General features: G+C 58.2%; 4 protein-coding genes across 4 annotated transcripts; 2 read left to right on the top strand and 2 right to left on the bottom strand.

Moving 5' to 3' along the window:
- GGTG_14017 (ARP2/3 complex 34 kDa subunit) lies at nucleotides 1-1,242 on the bottom strand (the record flags this gene model as incomplete). The annotated part of the gene is made up of 4 exons (XM_009231943.1): nucleotides 1,007-1,242; nucleotides 680-921; nucleotides 151-573; nucleotides 1-82 (listed from the first exon to the last, which is right to left on the bottom strand). Coding segments are annotated over exons 1-4 (809 nt in total), but the record flags the coding sequence as incomplete, so codon positions are not given.
- Nucleotides 1,243-1,429: 187 nt separating this feature from the next.
- Nucleotides 1,430-5,436, top strand: GGTG_14016 (DOM34-interacting protein 2). Its single transcript, XM_009231942.1, has 2 exons — nucleotides 1,430-1,548; nucleotides 1,604-5,436. Exons 1-2 carry the CDS (start codon nucleotides 1,532-1,534, stop codon nucleotides 4,482-4,484), a joined length of 2,898 nt encoding a protein of 965 aa, XP_009230206.1. The 5' UTR covers nucleotides 1,430-1,531; the 3' UTR covers nucleotides 4,485-5,436.
- A 639-nt stretch (nucleotides 5,437-6,075) lies between these two features.
- On the top strand, nucleotides 6,076-8,551 carry GGTG_14015 (hypothetical protein; the record flags this gene model as incomplete). The annotated part of the gene is made up of 9 exons (XM_009231941.1): nucleotides 6,076-6,191; nucleotides 6,261-6,329; nucleotides 6,443-6,462; nucleotides 6,594-6,614; nucleotides 6,709-6,883; nucleotides 6,967-7,128; nucleotides 7,220-7,407; nucleotides 7,491-7,580; nucleotides 7,650-8,551. The coding sequence occupies 9 exons, from the start codon at nucleotides 6,076-6,078 to the stop codon at nucleotides 8,549-8,551; spliced, it is 1,743 nt and encodes a 580-aa protein (XP_009230205.1).
- A 194-nt stretch (nucleotides 8,552-8,745) lies between these two features.
- GGTG_14014 (hypothetical protein) lies at nucleotides 8,746-10,080 on the bottom strand. Its single transcript, XM_009231940.1, has 4 exons — nucleotides 9,869-10,080; nucleotides 9,260-9,720; nucleotides 8,952-9,174; nucleotides 8,746-8,877 (listed from the first exon to the last, which is right to left on the bottom strand). Exons 1-4 carry the CDS (start codon nucleotides 9,897-9,899, stop codon nucleotides 8,855-8,857), a joined length of 738 nt encoding a protein of 245 aa, XP_009230204.1. The 5' UTR covers nucleotides 9,900-10,080; the 3' UTR covers nucleotides 8,746-8,854.
- Between the last annotated feature and the right edge of the window lie 84 nt (nucleotides 10,081-10,164).

Raw genomic sequence — 10,164 nt, 5'->3', positions numbered from 1 at the left:
TAGTGGAAGTAGTCGCGGAACGTCTGGATATGCGAGATAACATCTGGCATGCGTTGGGGTGTCAAATGTCTCGGGAAAAGCACTGTATGGCAGCAACATCCTTGTTAGCGGTTGAATTCCCCACGGAGAAACAAAACGAGACGAACTAACCAAATGTCACATAGCCAATGTCCCCGTTGCCAGAGTCCCTCACACCGGGGACGCCCTGCAGCTCGAGAGGCGGGTCGTTGCGGAAGAGGACCTGGGGCGCGTTCTGGATGGCACGGCGGCGAGCGTCGACGAACTCCTGGATAAAGACCTTCCCGTAGATGCGGTCCGTCTCCTCGCGGAAAATGGTGCTGAAGATCACGGTGACGCGGTCGTGGCTGGCCTTGACGTAAATGGCCTCCTCCTCGCGGTAGTGGATTGCCATGACCTCGCCGCCCTCGCGCACACCCTGCGGCGCCTCCTCCGACGTGTACTGGGACGCGGCCTCCTTGAGCTTGTAGTGCTCCTCATACGCATGCTCGAACGGGGCCGCCATGGCGTTGCGCTTCAAGAGGGCGATTTTCTTGACTAGCTCCTCGCGTGCTTCTGCGATATGGCAGCTCCCAACCCCTTCGTTAGCTGGCACAGATTCATGGGTGCGTGACGGTGCGTGGCGAGGGCCGAGGCCGAGGGTCGTGTCTCGGTAACTAACCCGGTTCGGCGGGCAGGTCCTCAAGGTCGACCATGACGGAAAAGTCGTAGCCCGGCTCAGGGGGAGCGACGTATTGGCCATACTCGCGGTTCAGGACCTGCTCGGCGCCATACTGCACAAGGTCCTTCCAGCATCTTATTTGGAGGGACACGAGGATCTTGGTCTTGGTCTCGGGGGTGGAGATGTGGAAGATGACGCCGTCGAAATCGGAGACGGTCTGGTCGATCGAGACGGGCGGTGCTCTGGATGGACAGGTGACTCGTTAGAAGGGTACTAATCCTAGTCGGCAAGGCCGTAAGCTCTTGAATATCATCTCCAGACACTTACCCAGAGAACCGCTCAGTCAAGACCGACTGGATAAGCACGTTCTGGTAGTCCAGGAGAAGCATTTTGGCGGGTGGCGGGTGGCCGACAGGCGGTATGTCGGGTCTGGAGCTGGTTCGGTCTGGTCCTTGATGGGTGCGCCCTGTCCTGTTCAGCAGCTCGCGGCTATGGTGGGGTTGCGGTCTGCTTGGCTGCTGGGACCGACATCATCAGCTTGCTCCATTGATCCACCCCTTTTCAGCCACGACGCTGAGCTATTGATGGTATGTGCTAGCGGGCATGCAGGTGGGCGTGTGGGGTGCGGATCAACATGATGCCTCAGGCATTGAATAGACCCACACATGGTTCTCTAGCCTATCAAAAGCTATCATGGATTCCGGGGAGGGATTCCGCTGCGAGCTAGTTCGCTGCTTATCTTATCGGCTCAAAAAAAAAAGTTCCTGATGCGCGGCGCATCGCGGCGTCGCGAGAAGCTGAGTCGACTTCCCAGGACAGTGCAGCCAATATTGTGCGCGTGAAGCAGCAAAAATGGTGAAATCATACTTGTAAGTCTGGCATACCCTACTGCTTCTGGAGTTTCGCTAAATTCTCTCGCCCTAGGAAATTCGAACACTCCAAATCGTTCGGCCTTGTCAGCTCCAGCACCTCCAACATCGTATGGTTCTCCAAGGAGGCGAAGGGAACTGGCGCCGGCCAGGTTGTCACGGCGGCCAATGAGGAGGTTCTCTGCTGGGATGTCAAGAAGGGCGAGCTCCTATCACGCTGGAGGGACGAGAAGTGCAAGGCGCAGGTGACGGCCCTCGCGCAAAGCAAGACCGACCCCGATGTCTTCGCCGTGGGCCACGAGGACGGCAGCATCCGCTTATGGGACAGCAAGATTTCCACCATTATTGTGAGCTTTAACGGCCACCGCTCGGCAATTACAACCCTCGCATTCGATAAATCCGGCACTAGACTCGCGAGTGGCTCCAAGGATACCGACGTCATCGTCTGGGATCTTGTTGCCGAGGTTGGCCAGTATAAGCTCCGAGGCCACAAGGATCAAGTCACCGGACTGCAATTCGTCGAGCCCGAGCCCCCAGCTCCGGAGGACCTTGAGGATGGCGGCAATTCCCTGGCTATGGTGGTCGACAGTGAGAGCTCGGAAGGTTTCCTCCTGACAACGGCCAAAGACTCCCTCATCAAGCTGTGGGACTTATCTTCGAGATTCTGCGTTGAGACCCATGTCACGCAGACCAATGGCGAGTGCTGGGCCCTCGGGGTCAACCCGGACTGCAGCGCTTGCGTCACTGCTGGCAACGATGGAGAGTTGAAGGTGTGGTCGATAGATGTGCCCACCCTTCTGACCTCTACCAAGCAGGTTGAGGTCTCCAAGCTGGGCCAAATTCTTCAAGACCGCGGCACCCTGCACCGGAACGGCAAAGATCGTGCAGTTGAGGTCCGCTTCCACCCGCGCAAAAGCTATTTTGCTGTGCACGGCGTGGACAAATCCGTCGAGGTCTGGAGGATGCGGACAGAGGCCGAAGTGAAGAAGAGCCTGGCTCGCAAGCGCAGGAGACGACGAGAGAAGCAAGGCGTCAAGCAGGATGCCGATGTGGCTATAGTCGAGGACGGTGACGACAAGGACGACATCTCTCAAGCTGACGTGTCCGATATCTTCGTTCAGCACGTCATCGTTCGCACCACGGGCAAGGCCAGGTCTGTAGACTGGGCCATCACTCAGGGGACGAAAGATCTACAGCTCGTGGTCGGCACAACAAACAACCAAATCGAACTTTGGAATATCACAACCTTGAGGGAAAAGAGCAAGGCGAAGGGCAAAGCCGAGGACTACACAAGGACGCTGTCGGTTGAGCTACCGGGTCACAGGACCGACATCAGAGCGATTGCTTTAAGTTCAGACGACAGGATGCTGGCCTCTGCCGCCAACGGAAGCCTGAAAATCTGGAACATAAGGACACAAACGTGCATCCGGACATTCGACTGCGGCTACGCCCTGTGCTGTGCTTTTCTGCCTGGCGACAAGGTCGTGGTGGTTGGTACAAAAAGCGGAGAGCTCGAGCTGTTTGACGTGGCGTCTACGGCCCTGCTAGACAGCGTGTCTGCTCACGAGGGTGCGATATGGTCACTACACGTCCACCCTGACGGTCGATCAGTCGCTACCGGCAGTGCAGACAAGACGGCCAAGTTCTGGGACTTCCGGATCATCCAAGAGCCCGTTCTCGGCACCACAAGGACCGTCCCGAAGCTCAAACTGGTGCAGACTAGGGTACTCAAGGTGTCAGACGATATTCTCAGCCTGAGGTATAGCCCAGACTCCAGGATGCTAGCCGTGGCTCTCCTGGACAGCACAGTTAAGGTGTTCTTCACCGACTCGCTCAAGCTGTACCTGAACCTCTACGGCCACAAGCTCCCGGTTCTGAGCATGGACATCTCGTACGACAGTAAGCTCATCGTCACGAGCTCGGCCGATAAGAATGTCAAGATCTGGGGTCTCGATTTTGGCGACTGTCACAAGTCGCTGTTTGGACACCAGGACAGCATCCTGCAGGTGGCTTTTGTGCCGCACAACTCGGACGGGAATGGACATCACTTTTTCAGCACCAGCAAGGACCGGTCGATAAAGTACTGGGACGGCGACAAATTCGAGCAGGTCCAACGCCTGGATGGTCATCACGGAGAGGTCTGGGCTCTTGCAGTAAGTCGCAGTGGCAGATTCATTGTCAGTGCGAGCCACGACAAGAGCATCCGCGTCTGGGAAGAGACCGACGAGCAGATCTTCCTGGAAGAAGAGAAGGAGAAAGAGATCGAAGAGCTGTACGAGAGCACGCTTACGGCCTCGTTAGAGCGGGATGAGGACGACCAAGATAAAGAGGGCGACGAGGTCGGCGCTGCATCCAAGCAGACGGTCGAGACGCTCATGGCAGGTGAAAGGATACAAGAGGCTCTAGAGCTAGGGATGCAGGACCTCAACACTGTGACGGAATGGCGCCACGCGAGGCTCACAAACCCCAACCTCGCACCACCACAACGCCATCCGATATTCGTGGCCCTGGGCGACATCAGCGCCGAGTCGCATGTCATGGGGGTGCTGCAGCGCATCAAGGCGTCGGCGCTGCACGACGCGCTACTAGTGCTCCCGTTTGCGACGGTGCCTTCGCTGTTCACGTTCCTGGAGATCTTTGCGTCACGCGAGATGAACACGCCGCTCACGTGCCGCATCCTCTTCTTCATGCTGCGGGCTCACCACCGGCAGATCGTGGCCAGCCGCACGATGCGCGCGGCGCTGGACGGCATCCGATCCAGCCTCAGGCGCGCACTGAAGCGGCAGAAGGACGAGATGGGCTACAACATTGCGGCGCTCAAGGTCGTGGGCATGCAGGTCCGCGAGCGGAGCGTCAAGGACTACGTCGACGAGAACTGGGACGACGGGACGGATGGGCAAAACGCCAGGAAGAGGACTTTTGTCCACGTATCATAGGAGGGTTGCAATTGCCCCTGAGCTGCACCTGCCCGGCTGCTTGTCGGCTAAATAGTGCCGGCTGCGCTATAAACCAACATCCATCACCTCGGCCGACACTGCCACCTGCCCCTTGTGCCACAGTTAGACGGGCGGAGCACTTCCCGAAGGGGATTGCCGTAGGTCTGTGCATGTTACTGCCCGCTCGCTTTTACCCACATAAACAAGATCAGATCGCTGGGCAGGTTTGGCCTCGGAAGTACCAACACTATCCACGCTGTGGAGCCATGTTGCTTGCTATCCATCACAATCAACATCTTTGTCGCGTGTCAACTAAGGAGGACGAGCTTAGATGGAAGGTATCCCTATCCTGCACTGGGCCCTGTGGGGGGCAGTAACATGACTCGACCAGCCCTCGGAAAAAAAATAAACAAAGAGGGCCAGGCAGGATGACGGGAGGGATCCCCCGTTGGTGGGACCACGCAACTTGGGACCGAGGGCCTTCTCTCCGCTTTGTGCAACGCTGCCCGCACGACACGACCCAGGGGGGCCGCCGCAGCGAGCGAAGCGAAAGGAAGAGGGGAGGTTTTTGAGTGGTGGTGTGTGGCCGGCCTTGTTTGCTCGCTGTGGGCTCTCTCACCGGGGGGGATCCTCGCGACATTTCGCGAGAGAAATAAACCCCCATGGGTGACAGGAACCCGTCCCTCCCCGTTACCTATCGGGTGCTCTGCCCTGTGGCCGTGGGCACCACCCCCATGCGAGGAGGAGGTCGGGTACCTACAGGGAAAGTAGGATATTAAACGTTACGCTATGGGTCTGGTCAGCAGGGTAGCGATACATCGGTTTGGCGGGCTTTTCTATAGGAAAAAATGTAGTTGGGACGTGGCCTAATTAGGAAGGATCTGCGGGTCGTAACGTTTGATATCCTACTTTCCTATACCATGTGCAAGGGAAACAAAGGATAAAAACTCACCCAGTAACAGGGGGGTTAAAACAGGAGATCACAAGGGTAACGAAGGGGGGGTTACGTGGTGGCATGAAGTCACTGCTATTGCTGAAGTTAGTGAAAGAAGGAAAGAAATCGAGAAAAGCTTTTAAAGGACGAGAAATTCTCGAAGTCTCGTAACATCCCCGCAAATCACCAAAACCTCTGCGATCTCCAGTTTTAACCCCCCTGTTACTGGGTGGGTTTTTATCCTTTGTTTCCCTTGCAGATGGTAGGAGGCGAAACGAAACAGTCTGTCCACTTTGGCTGCTGCGTTTGGGGCGGCCCCTCGCGGGATTGGTTGGGGAGGGATCATATGTGATTCTTCTTATTCTCTTTCATCTCCTTACTCCGACGTGGGGTTCACGTCGCTTTCTTAATGGAAGTCTGTCATTCGTGAGAGTGGCCGGGAATAGCGATGGTGGTTGGATTCTCAGATATTGGCGTGATCGATTTATATTGTATACCACCACCCCCTATCTTATCCGCCCTCCTTTCTTACGTGCGGTTTCTCGCCATCTTTGCGTTCTTTTCCCACCCACTCTGGACGATCTTCCCTCCGGCGACTTTTCTCTTCCTGCGTCTTCATCCACCTACTAGATCCGGCCGTCAATCTTTACATCCATCATGGGTAGCCAAGGACCCTCCGTCTTCACCCTCAAGGAGGCTCCGATCGAGAATCTCCGGCCCCTGAAAGTGCGGGTTATCGGCGCGGGCTTCTCGGGGATCCTCGCCGCCATCAGGTAAACCACCGACCTCTACTGCTTTTGCCTTGTCCCGAGTGTACCGCTAATAAGATGGCGAATCTCCAGAATTCCGGAGAAGCTCAGGAACATCGACCTTGCCGTCTATGAGAAGAGTGACGGAATTGGGGGTGTATGGTAAGTAAAAACTCCAGACGTCGCGTCCCCGATGGGCGGCAGTTCCCTTCCACAAACTCGATCGTGACACGCGTGCATTTTCTTTTGGCTGACAAGAACCGTCACGCTGGCAGGTGGCTAAGCAAGTATCCAGGTGCGACTGCTCTTTTTCTCATCTCCCTTTTGCAACCAGGCTCGGCAAAGGAAGAAAGAAAAAAACCTTTGCGGGGGTGCCCGGTAAGGCTTGGTCGCTAACACAAGCCTCCCCGGAGCTCGGCTAAACAGGGATCGCCTGTGATATACCCTGTAAGTGTCACCGACAGCACCGCTTGGTCACGTTTCTGTCAGTGGGCCTTGAGTAAGACAGCGTCCTGACGGGAGAACCCAACAACAAAAAAAGCACACTCATACCAGTACACGTTCGCGCCAAACAAGGACTGGTCGGACCTTTACGCCCCAGGCAAGGAAATCCAGGAGTACCTCCAGGGCGTGGCAGAAAAGTTCGGCGCCACGAGGTTTATCAAGACGTCGCATGAGGTGAAGGAGTGCGTGTGGGACGAGGCCAAGAGGAAATGGTAGGTTGCCTTTTTTTTAGTGGATCCGCTGGATGGCGTGTGGTGACATCGCCAGATGCTGACCGACCTCGCGCCGGCCTCAGGATCATCGAGGTCGTCCGGCTGCAGACAGGAGAGACCTTCAAGGAGGAGACCGACATCCTCATCAGCGCCCGGGGCCAGCTGAACGACATCGCGTGGCCGGAGATACCGGGCCTGGATAAGTTCAAGGGCAAGCTCCTCCATTCTGGTGACTGGGACACTACGTAAGTTCTTGCCAGTCCGTGAGTGAGAGGGAGAGAGAGTTTGTGGTAAAAACGAACGAAGAACTGACGGGTCCATTGGGCGCGCGAAAAGATACGACTTCAAGAACAAGAAGGTCGGAATTATCGGCAACGGCTCGAGCGCAATCCAGATCCTGCCGAATATCCGGCGCGTTGAGGGCGTGTCCGTCACTGTATTCGCGAGATCCAAGACATGGATTTCGCCGTCGTTTGGAATCGACGCCATGGCGGCTCTGGGGAAGACCAACGGGACCACAGAGTGTGAGTGTCCAATAATGCCTTGTCTATTCGACGCTGCATGATGGCATACGAGCCGAGCTAATCCGGCAACCTCTCCAACGCAGTTACTGAGGAGATGCGAGCACTGTTCGCAAAGGATCCCGAGGCATGGTTCAAGTTCCGCAAAGGAGTCGAGGACGGCGGCAACCTGATCCGTGAGTGACCTCCCAAGGGGCAATTCGTGCGAACATGCCAGCCTAACCAGAAATTCCCCCTCCACGCAGACGACTCCTTGATGACAGGCACCAAGATGCTCCAGGACTTCCGGGAGGGCATGACGGCCCTGATGCGGGAGCGCCTGGCCAAGAAGCCCGAGCTGTTCGAGCGCGTCGTCGCCGGCTTCTCGCCCGGATGCCGGCGCCTCACCCCCGGCCCGGGCTTCCTCGAGGCCCTGACCGAGGACAACGTCTCCCTTGTGAGCGAGGCCGTGGCGCGCGTGACCGAGACGGGCGTGGTGCTCGCCGACTCGGGCGCCGAGCACGACGGGCTGGACGCGCTCGTGTGCGCGACGGGCTTCCGCACCGCGAGCGCGCCGCCCTTCCGCGTCGTGGGCCGCGGTGGCCTCACGCTGGCGCAGCGCTGGTCCGCGCGGCCCGAGAGCTACCTGTCGCTCGCCGTCGACGGGTTCCCGAACCTGCTGCTCCAGTTCGGCCCCAACTCGGCCATCGGCTTCGGCAGCCTGACCAAGATGCTCGAGGCCGAGTGCGACTACGTCGTCAAGGTGTTGCGCAAGATGCAGAAGGAGGACTACGCCACCGTCGAGCCGCGCGCCGAGCGCGTGCGCGACTTCACCCAGTTCGCCGACGAGTACTTCAGCCGCACCGTCCACCTCGAGGACTGCAGATCCTGGTACCGCGCCGACAGGGGCAGGGGGCCCGTCGTCGCCCTGTGGCCCGGCTCGACGCTGCACGCGCTCGAGGCGCTGCGGTCGCCGCGGTGGGAGGACTTTGTCTTTGAGAGCAACGACACGAGTAGCAACATGCTCCGCTGGCTGGGCAACGGCTGGAGCACCACCGAGACCGAGGGCGACCCGTCTTGGTACATCAACCCAGAGGAGGTCGACTGGCCCATGGAAGGAAAGCCAGAGGACGCGCAAAGGCTGAAGAACCGGCCGTGGTCGTATTGATGAGCTCTATTTCGTTACTTGAGAATGTCGCAATTTTTGTGGTCCTGTATCCCAGCCTCCTGTAAGTGCATAATAAAAGCAAATGGGCGAGCATCTGTCCCAACAGCCCCTGTAATGTTCGTTTTATCCCACCAGCCCCAAAACGGATTTCTCAGCCGAGGCGAAAGGGCTCGCAGTTCAGCATGGCAAGCACATGGCATCGGAGGATCAATGGATTGACTATAGCACAGGGTGTATCGACACGGGAGGGAGTACAAAGGGAAGGGAAGGGTCTTTTGTTTAGTTCTATTGGTCTCCGGCCCTCTATTGCTTGGAAGCGACGATCCCTGTCGCATTGAAATAATGTTAGTTGTTTTCCAGCGCAAAGCAAGCGAGGCAGTGTCTTGGCATGGCAACTCACTCTCAACATCAGAAATGCTCTGCTGGAGAATGCGGTCGAGCGCCTTCGGGTTCTCAAGCTCCTTCTTGACCTTGGCGATAATGGACTCGGCGAGCTCCCTCTGCTCGCGCTGCTTGACCTGGCCCTCGTAGCGGACCCACGAGTCCAGAACGGTCTTGGCCTCGGCGGCCAGCGCGGTCTTCTGCTCGAGCTCGTAGGCCTGGGCCTCAAGCTGGGCGGTCTCCTGCAGGGAGGGGGTGACAAATAATCGAGTCAGTAAAGTGCAGCATACATGGCGGCCACAGCCGACGCGCCCTAGCATTCCGTACCTTGGAGACGGTAAACAGCGACTTGGTTATGTCAACGACGCTCGCCATCTGCTGGACGTTGCCGATGCGGTTCTTGACGGCCTGGGTGTGGTCGGCGCGGGCCGCGTTCAGGATGCCCTTGACCCTCTCGGCCTGGGCGTCGGCCCACTCGCTGTACATGGGGCCGCCGTACTTGATGACGGCGCCCCAAACGCTGAGTAGGCAGAAGGCCACGACGGTCTCCTCGTTGACGACGTAGTACTCGTTGGAGAGGGCGTAGACCGAGAGGGCGGCGGCGGACGAGAGGATGGCCGACTTGGACACCAGCGAGTTGCCGGGGATGGCGTCCATGAGCGACTGGGCCTTGGCCTTGGGGTCCTCGGCGGGCACGTTGGACGAGGCGCGCGTGGTGGTGAGCGACGTCAGCGCGGGCAGGGCCGCTCGCTGCTGGGCGAGGGCGGCGGGTCGGAGGCGGGCAGCCCCTGCGGCGGCGGGAGTGTGAGCGAAATTTGCACTGGCTCGGGTCTGGCTGCGGGCTCGAGGCCTTTCACGGTCCATGGGCGAAAACCCCTCGGGCGCCTCGGCCAATTGAGGCCATTGACCACATCCACGACGCGGGGGCGAGCTTACCGAGCGCGGTTCTGGCCAAGCGGGACGCCATTTTTGTGATGAGCGGAGATGGTGTTTGTCAACCGGGACGATGGGTTCGGGCGAGAGCTTGGGGGACCTTGGCTGAGGGATCTTGATTGAGGTTTTACCGGACCCGTGCTAATTCGGCATCCATGTCATGTGACGCCCGGAACATCTCGCAGCTTGGAACTTTGCTGCATTACCTAATCCACAGCTTCCCCTCTCGGACGAGGCTCGGGCTTCCGCGTAGCGATGACGCGGGCGGACGGGCCTTAATCGATAAGGTGCCGGCAGAC

This window comes from Gaeumannomyces tritici (assembly GCF_000145635.1).
Source record: "Gaeumannomyces tritici R3-111a-1 unplaced genomic scaffold supercont2.104, whole genome shotgun sequence".
NCBI classification, from domain to species: Eukaryota; Fungi; Ascomycota; class Sordariomycetes; order Magnaporthales; family Magnaporthaceae; genus Gaeumannomyces; species Gaeumannomyces tritici.
Note: the sequence above shows the minus strand (reverse complement) of the source record. Positions and strands in the feature narration are given on the sequence as shown.

What these genes read in the sequence shown, in the direction of transcription:
- GGTG_14014 (XM_009231940.1), bottom strand. Translation starts at nt 9,899, where the DNA reads ATGGCGTCCCGCTTGGCCAGAACCGCGCTCG. An exon ending in CTTGGCCAGAACCGCGCTCG is followed by an intron (nt 9,721 to 9,868) that starts GTAAGCTCGCCC and finishes CCGCCGCCGCAG; the next exon opens with GGGCTGCCCGCCTCCGACCC. An exon ending in GAGCATTTCTGATGTTGAGA is followed by an intron (nt 8,878 to 8,951) that starts GTGAGTTGCCAT and finishes TCAATGCGACAG; the next exon opens with GGATCGTCGCTTCCAAGCAA.